Consider the following 16,611-nt stretch of genomic DNA (forward strand, 5'->3'; position numbering starts at 1 on the left):
TATATGTATGTATGTATGTATGCATGTATCACAGTCATTTGTGACAAATGAATCGTAAATAACAGAAAAAGCATAATTACATAAATTAAATAATATGTTTGTAAATGTTCCAATGCTACAAAGTGTCAATGCTCGCAGTGATGATTACAATTTTCAAGAAAAGGGTCTCCTATATGTGCAAGACACAAAAGTTTGCTTTCAATCTAAAAACTTATGTTCAGACATACTGTTAAAACTATATGCTCATACTGTCCTTGAGTGAATACCATGAAAGGAAAGGCATTTCAGTTGAGGTTTGATTGAGAGTACAAAACTCCTTCAGTTACATTATAATGAGCCACTAAAACTGTAAGACTCATTCAGTCCAACATTTCGGAATATAAACTCCAACTCTACATACATACAGTAAATATGAATTCATACCATAATCACACCATATTTTAGAGTTTCACTATGAAATCTGGAATCTAATTTGCTCCATATTTCACCCAATTAATCTCTTCATCAAACAGTACGCTTAAAACGCAAAATAAAATTCTTAACACATCAGCAATCAGTACTACAATAGAAACATATTTACGCAACATTCCATATGCAAAGGCTCTAAATTAATGTTGTATTCAAAGCTGCCATGTTTGTCTCTCAGCAACTAATACTGTGTCCTAAAATGAAAGCATTGTATTACCTAACAAAAAGAAGTCAAATATTATAATACTAAAAAGTTATGAATGGCAAAGGGTTCAAATCTTATGAACTGTCATTTTGTAACTAAAAACATGGATTCAGAGCAGCATCCACAAAAGTTCCTCATTCAATATTATAAGATAAGAAAGAACAAGTAAAATACCAGATAATTATATAACAGACACCTTCACTAGTCCTCTAACACCAGTAACAATCTAGTCTCTAAACTATCACATATACAGTGCAACTCCTCAGTATTTGTCCCCAATTTCATTTTTTAAATAATGGCTACATTTTGAATGCATTAACAAAGCAAGTTACAATGTGACTACAGTAGGACAATAATCAACACCTGCTTTTTTGCAACACCTGCGAAAGTTGTTTAATGGAATATCTGTGCTAGATATTCTGTTTAAAAAATAAAAATGTCAGATAAAAGAGCCCTACTAATGGCACCTTGCTACTGTAGTGAATTGACACCATGACAAATTTTATATTAGCATTTAAAAAAAAAAGATGCATACTTCTCAGTGAAGGCAAACTAATGAACACGCTAATGTCATCTGATCTCATAAAAAGGTCTATAAAAAGCACTTTCCTCAAGGGCTTTTAGTGAGTTGATTGTTATAAGACAACAAAGTCTATAAAGATCTGCAGCCTTGGTAGGACAGCCCTTTAGGACCAAAATCTGGCAACACATTTCAAGGTAAACAGAATCAGAATGACAGTATGTCAAAAAACTAAATGCAATAAAACTAAATCTCACACGTACGAGGTCCACATGTCCGAGACCACTAATGAAAATAGAGTATTTTACAGTATTTAATTTAGTACAAAATGTCTTAGAAATTATGTAATATCAACATAATTTGAGTGAGCAGTTCAATTAAAAATTAAAATAAATTTTTAAATTTCTTCGTATTTGGTTTGTCATTCGTTGTCGAGCCAGGGTTATTATAGTTAACTAAAACCATGAAAAAAAAATATTGTTATTTGAAAAGGCTCTAAATTAATGTTGTATTCAAAGCTGCCATGTTTGTCTCTCAGCAACTAATACTGTGTCCTAAAATGAAAGCATTGTATTACCTAACAAAAAGAAGTCAAATATTATAATACTAAAAAGTTATGAATGGCAAAGGGTTCAAATCTTATGAACTGTCATTTTGTAACTAAAAACATGGATTCAGAGCAGCATCCACAAAAGTTCCTCATTCAATATTATAAGATAAGAAAGAACAAGTAAAATACCAGATAATTATATAACAGACACCTTCACTAGTCCTCTAACACCAGTAACAATCTAGTCTCTAAACTATCACATATACAGTGCAACTCCTCAGTATTTGTCCCCAATTTCATTTTTTAAATAATGGCTACATTTTGAATGCATTAACAAAGCAAGTTACAATGTGACTACAGTAGGACAATAATCAACACCTGCTTTTTTGCAACACCTGCGAAAGTTGTTTAATGGAATATCTGTGCTAGATATTCTGTTTAAAAAATAAAAATGTCAGATAAAAGAGCCCTACTAATGGCACCTTGCTACTGTAGTGAATTGACACCATGACAAATGTTATATTAGCATTATAAAAAAAAAATTTAAAAAAAAGATACTAATCAACACAATAATGTCATCTGATCTCATATAAAGGTCTATAAAAAGCACTTTTCTCAAGGGCTTTTAGTGAGTTGATTGTTATAAGACAACAAAGTCTATAAAGATCTGCAGCCTTGGTAGGACAGCCCTTTAGGACCAAAATCTGGCAACACATTTCAAGGTAAACAGAATCAGAATGACAGTATGTCAAAAAACTAAATGCAATAAAACTAAATCTCACACGTACGAGGTCCACATGTCCGAGACCACTAATGAAAATAGAGTATTTTACAGTATTTAATTTAGTACAAAATGTCTTAGAAATTATATAATATCAACATAATTTGAGTGAGCAGTTAAATTAAAAATTAAAATAAATTTTTAAATTTCTTCGTATTTGGTTTGTCATTCGTTGTCGAGCCAGGGTTATTATAGTTAACTAAAACCATGAAAAAAAAATATTGTTACTTGAAATCAAATTAATAGAAAAATACTTATTTCAGTTAGTTGCCAAGGCAACATTCTTCATTTTTCCCTGTCCACACAAACGCGGTTATTTTTAAAACCGAACATTTTTGAAAACGCCTGCCAGGGTGAAGATTTTCAAAAACTCCGGTTGCAGTGTTATCGTATAGACAGCGAAACCGGAGTTTTTGGCTTGTGACGTTGGCGCCTGCGCTGTTATCTCCGCCTACTGGAGACTTTTTCAGGCTTCTGATTGGCCAACATGGCTTTACGGTTGAGATTATATCGCCACCTGTTGGATGGTTTGGCATGTTCTTGACAGTGATTCATAGCATGCGTTTGCGTTTTCATGTGGACGGAGTTTTTTTTTTTAAATGGAAGAAGGAAAAACTCAGTTTATAAAAATACCCGTTTACGTGTGGACATGGCAACTAATACTGAAATAAAATGAGAAAAATTAAAGTAAATAAAAAGCACAAAAATCACAGCAAAAAGACTAAAACTAAAACAAAATATTAAAATAAAACTACAATGGTATCTTAATGATACTAAAATATTACTGACTCGAGCTGCTCGTGAACTTGAGAATGTGTAAACTTATGTTCTCCAGCATGATTTGAGAATGATACAAAGAGCATCTTGTGCTTCAACGGAAGCAAGAACATCTGACTGTCAGTATAAAGAGACCCATGATCAATGTCAACTTTTAGTGACCTAGAACATTTTTTCTTCATTTACATTATATCTTTCCTTTTTTTTAAATATCTCAAAATCCAAAAATGTTCTATTTACCTGTAAATTTAAAAAGAAATCCCAGATTTTTAATGAAATCTCAGACTTCTGGACCCAACTGTGTATTAATAAATACCATAAATTCAAACACGTTTAAACCCTTTCTGAAGTATTTATCTTGTACAACAGCAACATTCAAATTTCTATAAATTATCAAAAAAAAATCAGCACTTGCACGAACCTTAACAGAGATCTCACCTGCACTTCTCCATGCAAAATCACAAGCATCGTCAGTCACATGACCTGATATACACTGATCAAAACATTGCCAGCAAGTAATTTTACGAAACAACAGAGAAGCACCATGAGCAGAAGACCAGAGAGAATATCTCCCGACATTCTCAAACAGATGCCTATTTCATGACCCAAAATGCTACAGGTCCATCAGAGACACAAAGAGAACATTAATTAGCACCTGCACAACCGTAACTTGCATGACTATGGCTTCACATTGGATCAACAGCTCGCTGGCACCTGACAGCCAGGCAAGGAGGAGTGCAATCAAATGGCTTTTCAATCCCACCTACAGTCCACACCTCCACACAGAGAGAACAGTTATCAGATCACAGACTACACTAATCGCCGTTTTGCTCTCCACAGCAGCTAAACCTCAAGGGAAGCCTGTAGCATATCAAGGCATCCATATTCACCCAATAAACTGGGAACAAATTCAGTCCCTGCCACAAAGGAGGAAGCCGATCAGCAGTGGAGTAAGAGTTAACAGGAGCTGCCATAAGTTCACCACCAAACAAGAAGACCTGGAACAAGGATCTGAGAAAAGAAAAGAATGATTTTAATATGAAAGAAATTAGCCTTTTTTGGCAAACAAACATATTTTGCATTGTTTGAACCTTGTTAAAGTATGCACCTGGTTTACCTTATATATTTGGAAAACTTTTTTTCTTGCAACATTTCACACAATTGATGTTTATAAATAATCATCATAATCATTTTATTTCAGACAGGCAAAATTGGTTTTTTGCTTTTTAAACAGTAGCCTAATATCTGTAATCAGTTTTTTAAATTTAAATTTTTATATTTTACATTTAATATGTTTATTCTTTTTAACTTTTTATAGTAATTTTTATGCATCTTGTAGGATTGTTTTATGATTTTTATAAAAACTTTGAATTACCATTGTGTCAGAAATGTACAATATAAATAAACTTGCCTTACAAAAAAAATAATAATAATTTTGATTTAATATGAATATTTACTTATCAATGCTTACTCATTTACTACATTATCCATACATATTTTATATGCATTATCAATAATAATAATAATAATAATAATAAAACTTTTATATGTATAAATACAGTATATATGAAAAATAACACCAATAAGCAACCACTCATGGTATAGTCTTACAGCCATAAACATGGTGATGTGATGAGTGTTAGACAGTAACTTACCCAAGCGGGCACTCTTGGTGGTGTTTTGAGGGGAGATCTCATGAGGGAGGGGGCAGACGCTGCAGAAGTCAGAGCAGGTTGGGCAGATGAGCTGTCCACTGTAGACCCATCCATTCATTCGTATGCTTACGTTGATCACCTGACCAGTACGAACACATGGATATGACTCATTCTGCACCCAGACCAACAACCCTTGGGCTGTGCAAGACACCTGCAACACAAATCACAGTTTCAGTACACAAAAAGCATCAGTTTCCTATGTTGCGGTGGTACATAATGCTCCAGTTGAAAAAAAAAAATAGTTTTATTATTTATAATAATTTTACTTACATATTTACACTATCATTAACAGAAATGATCAAAGGTGTCAGTAAAGACAATGTTACAAAATATTGTGCTTTTATAACTGTTTATTGAAAAAATAAACTTTTTTTATAGGCTGATAAGAAGTCACAGCCAATAAGAGTGCTTGTTATTGTGTGACGTCAGTCAATGATCGCTCACTGAAGAGAGTAGGGAGCATCAAGTGTTCTGAGGCTGAACAAAGAACGATCATTTTCCATAAGACCACATCTATACAAATGTCCACAACCTGTGGCTAAACAAGAAATGCCCTGTTGTCTGACTGTGCTGTCAATTGCTGTTAATTCTCAATCACTTATTAAAATCTGGAACTGAATCCTGCCTCCGGTGTCCTCGCCTTAAGCTAGCTTTGGGAAATCGGTTGCCAGAGGACGCAACTGAACTCTTTAAGTACCAGGTTCTAGTGGACCACTTGAAGTTAATGGAAGCCCGCTTGATAGCCGATTCGTTCTTGAACTCCATTACTCCATATTCAGACACTATGGCGGCACTCACTGAGAGGTTCGGGCGACCTCACCAACTCGCTCTAAATAGAATAGCTGCTGTAATGGACTCTCTGGACGTCCAATCTGGAGATACCATAGGCCTCGAACGCTTTGCTCTCCAAATCCAGGCACTCGTAGGTCTCCTGAAGACACTGGGCACAGAAGGAGAGGTTGAATTACGGTGTGGATCTCACGTGGCTCGACTTCTCACCAAACTACCTCCAGAGCTGCGGTCATCTTTCAGAAGGCACATGAGTGAGCACGCCATGGAGGCAGCCATCAGCGTCGGCGCCATCTTATCATCCTAATAAGAATAAGAGACCTCTTTCAAAAACATTAAAAAAAATCTTTATGACCCAAAACTTTTGATATATAGACACAATTCTGCAGCGACTGTCCCATCTCTCATGAGATCTACCATTACATTATTACCTTATAGCAACCACTGCCCCAGTCTGGGTAGGTCATTCTTTTGGTGCACTGCTCCATTACAAATGGTGACTTCTGGTACAGACACACTGACCCCGGGCCATACTGTTCCGCCCCATAGTTTCTCCATGTGGCTAAAAAAGCAAAACCCCAACAGTCTCAACTACATGCAAAAAATACTGAACAAGACAAGAAGGAATAAGCAAACGAGACCTTCCATTCTACTTCTAAATGAAGAAAGGATGTCAGTGAATGGCATCTCACCTGGCTGGTTCTCCTGTATCCTGCAGTAAGAGCTGTGCTGGTATTCCCCACCCACATGCCAACTAAACTCCTGGCTAAAAGGACAGTAGTCTGCGATCTCTACAGCCCCTCCATATGCTGGCAAATCTTCCTCAGGGACACCAGGGATATGGTCAAAATACTAGAGGATGGAGAGGGTTTATTACATTCAAATCAACCTTCTATAAAGGCAGTCATCTTGTATTTATCTGTAAACAACCAGTCAATTGTATTTGTATACTGCTTTTCACAATACAGTGTTTCAAATGAATAAGAATCGAGGGAATATACAGAGGATTTTTACCTGCATTTCTGCTGATCTTACCTGATACTCTGCAGGAAGCACATGAGGAAACTTCTGCAGGTTGCACACGGCCACTGCCAGCTGGTCCTGCCTGCAGGTGAGCTGTAGAGGTGCGCTCCTCACAGAATCACAGTACGGGCTCAGGGTTGGCCTCCTGTTTCAAAAACATTAGGGACAGATGTCCAATCAATGACCCAAATCTTAACCAATATGTTGTACATATATTTAAGACTATGAAACTCCAGTTTCTCTGGAAAAGATACAATAAGACACTGGAATCAATCTGAAATAAAGAACTGCTACAAATGTACAACAAACAATCTAATTTGTTTCTGTACCACTAGCAACATGAGTTTGTGTTCCTAAGGAACGCATGAACGTATGAAATGTACAGTTTTTTATGCAATTGTATGGCATTTTGATAAAAGCATCTGCCAAAACAAATAAAAGTACATTGTCCACTTAATACAACAACAACAAAAATGATTTTTTTCACAAGTGTACACAAAGTTTTATTACGTATCTCAAGTATCAAAGCTTACGTATGGCGATGTTGGTCTTTCCAGAATTTACAGCTTTTCATTACAAAGTCGCAACCCAAACCTCTTCCCCACTCCAAGTTCTCCGCCATACTATAATTGGCTCTGTACCACCTTAAAACAGAAAGAAAAAAAAATAAATAAAATATATATATATACATATACACATATATATATAAAATAGATATATAGACATATATATAGATACATAGATATAGAGGAATGCTGAAACAGTTTTAGGCCCCATTGACTTCCATAGTATTTTTGTCCATACTGTGGGCAGTGAATGGGAACCGAAATTGTTTGTTTACCAACATTCTTCAAAATATCCTCTTATGTGTTGCACAGAGCGTACCGTTTGAAACAACATGAGGGTGCGAAATTGTTTGTTTACCAACATTCTTCAAAATATCCTCTTTTGTGTTGCACAGAGCGTACCATTTGAAACAACATGAGGGTGAGTAAATGATGACAGAAACAGCTTTTCATTACAAAGTCGCAACCCAAACCTCTTCCCCACTCCAAGTTCTCCGCCATACTATAATTGGCTCTGTACCACCTTAAAACAGAAAGAAAAAAAAATAAATAAAATATATATATATACATATACACATATATATATAAAATAGATATATAGACATATATATAGATACATAGATATAGAGGAATGCTGAAACAGTTTTAGGCCCCATTGACTTCCATAGTATTTTTGTCCATACTGTGGGCAGTGAATGGGAACCGAAATTGTTTGTTTACCAACATTCTTCAAAATATCCTCTTTTGTGTTGCACAGAGCGTACCGTTTGAAACAACATGAGGGTGAGTAAATGATGACAGAATATAAATTTTTGGGGGGAACTATACCTGTAAATGTAGAAGTTTACACCTTCGTAAGAGAATAAACTGCATTAGCCATGAGCAACAATACTTCTCTTACACTGTATCCTCCATTATGGCCAAAGTCATTCTGGAAAACACTCTGTTCTGTGTATGAGATCCAGTTATTGATTCATTCTGTTAAAATAAAACATGCTGAATTCAATTAAAAAAAAACAGTACTTTGATAGTACTGACACTGAAGTAGTTAAGTGTTCATGAACACCACCAGGGAAGATTTGGTTTCAGTACCTCTAACAGACGTTTTTCCCAGTGGTTGAACTCGGTGCCAGCACCTCCCTGGTTCTCCAGTTCCATGCCCTCTAGAATGGGGCAATTAAAATGTCTCCTGGTTTCCTCCTGATAAAACATCACAACAATTCATGCAGCTCAATTCGACTATTTAGATGCTGTTCCTTTAAAAGGAAAGAAATACTTACAACTACACGTGGGGTGGCCAGAAGATGGACCGTGTGTCGGACCATGTGGCCTCCACGGATGTCCCACAGCCGAGTTGCTCTTTTGATGACTTTATCACTCCATTGATATAACCCTAAACTGAGAGAGATATAAAAAGAAATAAACATAGTGCTATATATATAGTTTAACAATGAAGGTCCATTATATACATATATCAGGGGGTCATGCATGCAACTAAAATAACAATTTTAACCTGTATTAATCATGCAATATAATTATCACAATGTTACAATAAAATATTTTAATATTATTTAAATATTTTTAAATTGTATTTCAAAAACAGAAATAAAAATACAAATATAACCATCACCTTTCATTGTATGCAGGTAGACCACTTGCAGAACGTGGTGTCAAAGGTTTCCCATCATCATCATGGTAAAACGCAAAGAGTCCTGCAGAAAAACCCTTAAAACATATAGAACATATAATTGAACAATAATGATAAACTATCAAGCTCTCCACATGAGGATGTGCGGAGTTTAATGTTGTTACCAGGGCATGTATGATCTCGTGTTTGACTGTGGACAGCATCCCTTCAAACTCCTGAGGTTGAGTAGAGATCATATTGGGACACAGATTGGCATATCCAGCGATGGGCCTACATTAAGAAATTCTGCTGTTACTGTCAGCAACACACTGGACTATTTCCACAGTATACTCTAAAGCAAATTAAAATCACCTACATTCCCATTTCAATTATTGCGATTACCTGTCCAGTTCAGACTCCAGCTGGCAGTACGCTGCATAGGCTACGATGTTTTCTTGTCCACAACGCTCTGTGGTCATCGCACTCACGTACAACACAAAATCAGCCCTCACCACCCCCTCACCATCAGGAGAACCAGCGGGGCCGCAGGACTTGCCAGACTCACTGCAAACCCTGCATTGCTAAAGGAGACCTCATTCTATGAATCAAAAATTCTCATATATTTACCTGCAATATATTGGTATTTGTCAGTATTAGAAATATTAGAATTCATTTTATCCATAAAATGGATCTTTAAGTAGGAATGGTGCTTCTGTATATTTACCCAGATAATTTTTAAAACAATATTTCAAACACCGAATTGAATATATAAACAAACATCAATAGATATCAACAGACACCTTAATTTTCATACAGTGCTCATTATATGTAATTTAGGGTCAAATCAAGTGAATCCAAAATTAACATTTGCCAAGCACCAAAGGGTGAAATAAATAGGCTTGGTTGAGTAATTCACACCGGTATGAAATAGATATGTGGAATATTGCTCATATTAAGCTAACCAAAATGAAAAAATGGTGAACAAAATCACTATGTCTTGATGTTTTAGTTTTTTTTTTTTTGAATAATCTGTATGGTTTATATGCAGCAAATATATTGCAATAAAAAGGAATAAACAAAATAAGGAAGGAAATATTTTTGGCCCAAAAATTTGAGGGGGCCAAAAATACCTGCAAATGTTGTTCAGGGACAACAACTGGGCCACACTTGGTGATGTCTGCACACGGTCCCTGACAGTAGCGATGTGGATCATCTCTTTTCCTAAGGTACTGATTGGTTGCGCATTGTCTAATCATTAAGAAAAAAAATATTGGGATTACAAAAAATAAACTAATGAGATTAAATATCCACCAAGCTTCCAGAAGGACATGGCTGAGTGCAATTTTAAGAGGATTTGCTGTCAGACAATACTAGCTGAGAAGAGAATTACCTGCTCAGTAATATTGGACCTGACTGCCTACGAACCCTGAAGGCCTTCTGAAGATAATCAATAGCCTGTGGAAGGAGCTTGTCCTTGAAACAAAGCAGAATTGATTGCAAGAATCTTTAGTATTTTTCATAATGTTGATTTTTGGCAAACTGAATAGAAAACAAGGTGGGTCAGTTTGCCCCCCCCCCAACACAAAAGCTGTACCCAGTTTTTGAACAGGAGGGCAGTTCTGTAGAGGTATCTAAAAACTACTGCTGCTGTTACCTGACAGCCATCAACCCCAGCAAAGCCCAGCAGGTGTTGTGGATCTGTGAGTTCTTGCTCTGAACGTAGTGCTGCTGCTCACATGACTCAAAGTCCTCGCCCCAGCCTCCATCCTCCATCTGCTTCGACAGCAGGAACTCACAGGCACGTTTCACCTCCACACAAACAGACCTTAAATAGGGGTTAAATAAAGTGCAGTAAAAGAATATGAGCTGATGATTTATTAAATGAACATCAATATGAGAAGAAAAACAAATAACATACCCATTTTGGAAAGTGTGGCCCATACATGCAAATGCCTCCAGACCAAACCAGACTCCATATGTGAAACAGACTCCCCAGGACCTAAGACAAGCAGAATTCCTTCATAAACAGTCTAAGAAGCAACACAATAATGTCTCTGATTATAAATGAACCAACGCCTACCCTTCCCATGAGCCATCAGGTCTTTGAACCCTCCTGCAGTAGTCCAGCCCTTGCTGAAGAGTTGTCCTATGTGATCAAGAGACGTGGTTTAACCAAACCATTTTTCAAACCACAATATGCTGAAATATTGTGTTTGGCTGTACCTAATCTCTTCTGCTCTGTGCTCAGGATATACACTGTGAAAGTGTTTCAGTGCCTGCATTACAGCTGAGGTACACTCAACATACGTGTAGTCGATCATTATATCACCTGGGAGAGAAAGAGGTAGAATCAGACATGTCAAGACCGATGAAAAATGCACTGTCAACTGAATATGACATATTACTGCATGCGCACCAAACACTTCAGATGGGTTCAACAGCTCCAGCAGTTTTCCACCACGTTTGGTCTCATACGTGGCAAACCCTCCATCAGGATTTCTCATGCTTAGCAGCTGAAACAAAATCACATTTTTAAAAAAGAAATTAATACTTTTATTCAGCAAGGACACATTAAGATTTCTATTTCAAATAAATGCTGTTTTTTCTATTACAACTTTTTATTAATAATGAAAGAATCATGAAAAAAAAAATGTATAACAGTTTCTACAAAAATATTAAGCAGCACAACTGTTTTCAACATTGTAATAAGAAATGTTTCTTGAGCACCAAATCAGCATATTAGAATGATTTCTGAAGGATCATGTGACACTGAAAGCTGGCATAATGGCTACTAAAAATTCAGCTTTGCCATCACAGAATAAATTACAACTGAAAAAATATTATCATAGAAAACAGCTATTTAAAATCGGAATAATATTTCACAATATTATTGTTTCTACTGTATTTTTGATCAAATAAATACAGCTTTGGTGACCATAAGAGACATTTTTCAAAGACATTAAAAAATCCTACCACCCCCAAACTTTTGAACAATAGTGTATATGATTAATGTGTTTATTCTGTCTATGTTGTGAGCTGATGAGATTTGAGTCATAGAGGCTCGGTGTTGCATAGTGGCTTAAGCACACTGTGCCCTTGAGCAAGACACTTAACCCTAGGTTGCTCCAAGGGGATTGTTCCTATAATAAGTGTACTGTAAATCAGATTATTATATTATTGTGGCTCTGCACTGGTAAGACACAGACAGAATGTTAAACAAGTCTGAATTGTAAACAAGGCTTTTACCACATTGACAGCATCAAAGAGTCTTTCAGTGGGAACTTTTTCTTTGAGGAAACCGCACTGCTCTTGCAGCAGCATCACAGATTTCAGTCCTTCCGCTGTACAGTCCGCAACTAGCCAACCACAGTCCCGCGTGCTGAAGGGAAAACCTCCCTGAATCACACAAACACACACTCATCATTACAGTGTTTAAGAGCAGATTAAGAATGGTTAAGAAAGTTGAAATGCAATACCAAAAAGTTTACCTTGTTCATTTGTCTATAGTACTTCTCATATTCCGGAGGATTATCTTTGATCTATAATAATAAAAAACTGATTAGACCACACACAGAGACCAAATTATTACATTTCACTGGGGGCCAAAAGTTTGAGACTATAAGTTAAATGCTTTTATTTAGTTTTTTGATAGATAGATAGCTAGATAGCTAGATATATAGATAGATAGATAGATAGATAGATAGATTTCAATTAATCATCCTCACCTGGGTCAGATCAAAGAAATGATGGGCTTGTGTGAGGCACTCTGTAAACCTGGGGATGTCCTGGGCACCTGCCTGTTCAGAAAACAAGGCCAACTGATCAATCATCAGTTATGCGCCAGTTTTGGTTTTATTAATAAAGATATATACCTCAAGAAATGCTTGTACTGCAAATGCAGTGTCCCATAGCTGTGATCCGTTTGTACCCTGATGGAAAATAAATAATAATAATATGAGTGAGAATTGTTATTAATATTGTTAATAATAACATTTTAACTGATCAGATAAAACAAACTTTAGAAGCCAAAAATGTTCTTCATAATGACAACATCTCACCTGCATTTTCATACCATCCAAACCCAGCCTGCAGCATTGAAAAAATAAAAATGACAAAAAGAAAGACAGAAACCAATTATTATTATTATTATTATAAAATAAAAGCAGGAAATTACTAAAATCAGACCACAAACCATAGATAGTCAGGAATCCTTGACACATGCTCCTGAAAGGCAGGTGATGTGGGTCCATCCACATACCAGCGTACCAACATATTGATCGTTTTCGAAATCTGACAAAACAGGAAATTATTTTTGTACACAGTGTAATATTTAAGACTGAATAATTATTAATGAATAGTTCTGATAAAACATGTACAGATAAACTGCACACAATAAAACCAGGGATGTGGATTAATAGAGTCAATATTACATTACATAAAATAAAATGTATTCTCTTTTCTCTCACCGGGCCAATGCTGATACACTTAGTGAAGCGATCGTCTGCTTTAATATGGTCATAAAGCTCCTTCACTGCTTTTTCTCTCAGCATAGTGCTGTGATGAGCTTCATACACATTCAGGATCACTGTAAGATCAAGTTTGATAGCGTTATGTGACTTGTTATGTGAAATGTAAAGGGTAAAAGATCATTTTTTACAGAGATGTTACACTTCTCTCACAATAAGCGATAGTAAGCAAGGTGCTGTGTGGTGTGTATAAGTCACAGGCTGCAACGTTGTTCCTCTGAGCTGGCCAGTCGATAGTCGAGTATTCCTGGACATAGAGCTCCTGTTTAACACCCAAAAAACAAACAACTGTGACTGGATAGTAGAGTTCAGGCAAACAAGCCTGATTTTAATGTGGCCTCAGAATGGCCTCTAGTGGTAGCACTGAGAAACTTTACCTGTCTTAAACTGAGTATCAGTGGATCTTCATCGGCAGACAGCCTGACCGCATAGCAGTAGCTCATGGGCAGGTAGACCTGCCGACAGTGGCACCATAAAGTGGAGGGATGTGCCGGCACCCAGGAAGGGAACAGCCTGATGGAAAAAAATTGCTAAAGGAAATCCAACTATAGAAATGTTCAAAACAAAAACGACACTTTATCTGTAAACTAATGAAGTCTCGGGATACCACATCTCTGGAAAGAGCGTATTCATCCCTTCCCAGCTGTATACGTTGAGGATGGCCAACCAGAATTTACCCCAGGAGGGTATACCGACAGCACCACCTGTAACAGAGCGGGACAGTCCTGAAACTGAACACCACATTATTTTATTTATTGGGTTACGTTACATATGAACATACATGTGACTGTTTGTATATCAGCAATCGCAGACCTTTGCTGTGTAAAATATTCCTTGCGCGAACCATATCTGGATCATCAGGCCCAACTCCCAGAATTCTCAGGGTGGTGTAATTCAAAGCTGTTCCGAAAACAGTACACTTATCTTCAACGTGCCTGGAAAATAAATATTTGTGCTGTTCATCAGGTCATAAAGTAATAATTCCATTATTATCCCAGTGAAGTTAAACATTAAAGGATTAGTGGACCCAAAAATGAAAATCCTGTCATCATTTACATATCTTCAAGTCAATCCAAACCTGTATGATTTTTTTTAAAGATATTTTGAAGAATGTTGGTAAGCAAACGGTTTCTGTTCCCATTGACTCTCATTGTATTTTTTGTCCATACAATGCAAGTCATGGAAACTAAAACGGTTTGGTTACCGGCATTCTTCAAAATATCTTCTTCAGATGAATTTACATTTATGCATTTAGCAGATGCTTTTATCCAAAGCGACTCACAAAAGAGGAATAAAGTAATTTGTTAAAGAGCCAATAATATTCGTAGTACACAAAGCCAGGTTTATTAGATAACTAGATTAGGAGGCAAGACAATGGAGAAAAAAATCAGCATAAAGGACAAATAAAACACTACCATTATGTATAAATGTAGTAGCATTTCAATAGTTTTATTCTTGCATTACAGTAATAAGATTGATTTCCTTCTCTCTTTTTTGCATTATAATAATGAGATAATTTCTTATTGATTTCTTTTGATTTGTGAGTGAAATATAATCTGGATGCTCCTTGCAGGTATCATGAGATTCACCCCATATAATAAAAGGCAATGTTATTAATACTCACAGGCCCCAGCCTCCGTCAGGCAGCTGCACAGAGCGAAGGTATCTAACCATTTCCTGCTTCCATGCATCTGGCAGAGGGATCTTAGCAATATGACAGGTTATGAGCAGACCTGAAAACCATCAACAAATAGACAAAAAGACAGTTTACCTTTAAAAATTCTAGGTTTCTCAGTACCATTATTATTTACTTCATTAGTGGCAAATTCTAACCTTAATAATGCATGGGTTAATCGCACAAAAAATATATTTTTCATATAATGCTCGACTGATTATATTTATTTATATTATACATAATTTATATATTATCAGAATATTTACTTTCATCTAATGACTAAACAAAGAAAGTCTGTCCAAATGGCTTATTATAAATGAATGACCTGGAAGTAAGAAAAGTGGTCCACCATAATCCCCAGCCCAGTGTCCATCTTCAGCCTGGAGATGGCTGTAGAAGTCCATTCCCTTCAGTGCAGCTTCTACTGCAGTGTGTGTGGCAGGGGATGCTGAGATGAACTCACCCTGAGGTCAAGAAGAACAGATTAGATATGAAAATGAATATAAAAGTTGCAGTGTACTTGTCTGTAATGTTTATGTTTACCGTGTCCAGTCCCAGAGAGTGAGATTCCAGCATGCTCTGCTGTCTGTCCATGCTGTCTGCCTCCTCAATGTACCTCCAGGTCTGTCTGCCCTCCACATTACTCAACCTCCAGCGGCTGAGATCTGTCACTGGCTCAGTCTTATAGGGGCCTCCCCTTCTCCGCAAACACCTGAAAATCAAATCTTTAAATGTTACACTTGGATGGGCATAGTAACAGTAGTACAGTAACACTTTTCAAGCATTTAACAAACCTTACATGTTTAAAAAACTGATGTGCATCTAACAATAACAATGAAAATAAATTATTTCTCAAAAAATAAACAAATAAACACCTTGTAGTATATATAGTAATATAAATCATATTATGTTATTATAAAGATAGCATCTACAGATATGCATATAGTCTGCATTATATGGCATTGATACCTTAATAATAATAACAATAACAATAATAATATACTGTTAATTAAAACCTAAAATGTCATAATTAATATATTAGTTTCTGTTTAACGTGTCTTATGGGAAAATATATTCATTTCATATCTGCGTGGTTTTAAAACATAAGCATTCAGAAATATTAAACAATTGTACTCACGTTCCCTCTGTCATCTTTGAAGAGCATGAGCAAAACTTGTAAACTGAAAAGAACCTGCCATATTTCAGCTGATCGAGACGGTAAACGCCTCCTTAATATCAGCATGGGAAATGTAGTTCTTTATTCCTCTTAAATCGTTCTCTAAACGGTATAAACATGGAAAGGGGCTTCATTCTTAAACTACGTTTCCCATAATGCTTAGCACTGCCTTCCGAGCGCGATATCGCATGGAGAGATATGACCAGAGGACA

General features: G+C 36.3%; 2 protein-coding genes across 3 annotated transcripts; both read right to left on the reverse strand.

The window, feature by feature from the left end:
- Positions 1-3,601: 3,601 nt before the first annotated feature.
- LOC107660656 (leishmanolysin-like peptidase) lies at positions 3,602-10,500 on the reverse strand (the record flags this gene model as incomplete). The annotated part of the gene is made up of 14 exons (XM_016450042.1): positions 3,602-4,312; positions 4,957-5,167; positions 6,237-6,367; positions 6,498-6,657; positions 6,841-6,973; positions 7,362-7,472; positions 8,296-8,372; positions 8,487-8,594; positions 8,675-8,792; positions 9,025-9,119; positions 9,207-9,312; positions 9,424-9,602; positions 10,152-10,269; positions 10,412-10,500. Coding segments are annotated over 14 exons (1,737 nt in total), but the record flags the coding sequence as incomplete, so codon positions are not given.
- A 171-nt stretch (positions 10,501-10,671) lies between these two features.
- On the reverse strand, positions 10,672-16,443 carry LOC107660663 (lanosterol synthase-like). Of its 2 annotated transcripts, none has more exons than XM_016450051.1 (20): positions 16,361-16,443; positions 15,766-15,934; positions 15,548-15,686; positions 15,172-15,280; positions 14,361-14,482; positions 14,155-14,251; positions 13,925-14,060; positions 13,701-13,809; positions 13,488-13,606; positions 13,214-13,311; positions 13,080-13,107; positions 12,894-12,950; positions 12,747-12,818; positions 12,510-12,560; positions 12,268-12,417; positions 11,438-11,534; positions 11,245-11,350; positions 11,102-11,167; positions 10,940-11,020; positions 10,672-10,846 (listed from the first exon to the last, which is right to left on the reverse strand). In XM_016450051.1, exons 1-20 carry the CDS (start codon positions 16,372-16,374, stop codon positions 10,672-10,674), a joined length of 1,995 nt encoding a protein of 664 aa, XP_016305537.1. In that variant the 5' UTR covers positions 16,375-16,443. The 2 variants fall into 2 exon arrangements, with proteins under 2 accessions (XP_016305537.1, XP_016305538.1); XM_016450052.1 differs by having other exon boundaries at positions 10,749-10,846; positions 10,965-11,020.
- Positions 16,444-16,611: the final 168 nt, after the last annotated feature.

The sequence above is a fragment of the Sinocyclocheilus anshuiensis genome, unplaced genomic scaffold (genome assembly GCF_001515605.1).
Source record: "Sinocyclocheilus anshuiensis isolate Anshui unplaced genomic scaffold, SAMN03320099.WGS_v1.1 scaffold627, whole genome shotgun sequence".
Taxonomy (NCBI): Eukaryota; Metazoa; Chordata; class Actinopteri; order Cypriniformes; family Cyprinidae; genus Sinocyclocheilus; species Sinocyclocheilus anshuiensis.

Coding starts and splice junctions, on each gene's coding strand:
- LOC107660663 (XM_016450051.1), bottom strand. Junction 11,535..12,267: donor TCTTTGATGCTGTCAATGTG/GTAAAAGCCTTG, acceptor ATTTTGTTTCAG/CTGCTAAGCATGAGAAATCC. Junction 11,168..11,244: donor CACAGAGCAGAAGAGATTAG/GTACAGCCAAAC, acceptor TTGATCACATAG/GACAACTCTTCAGCAAGGGC.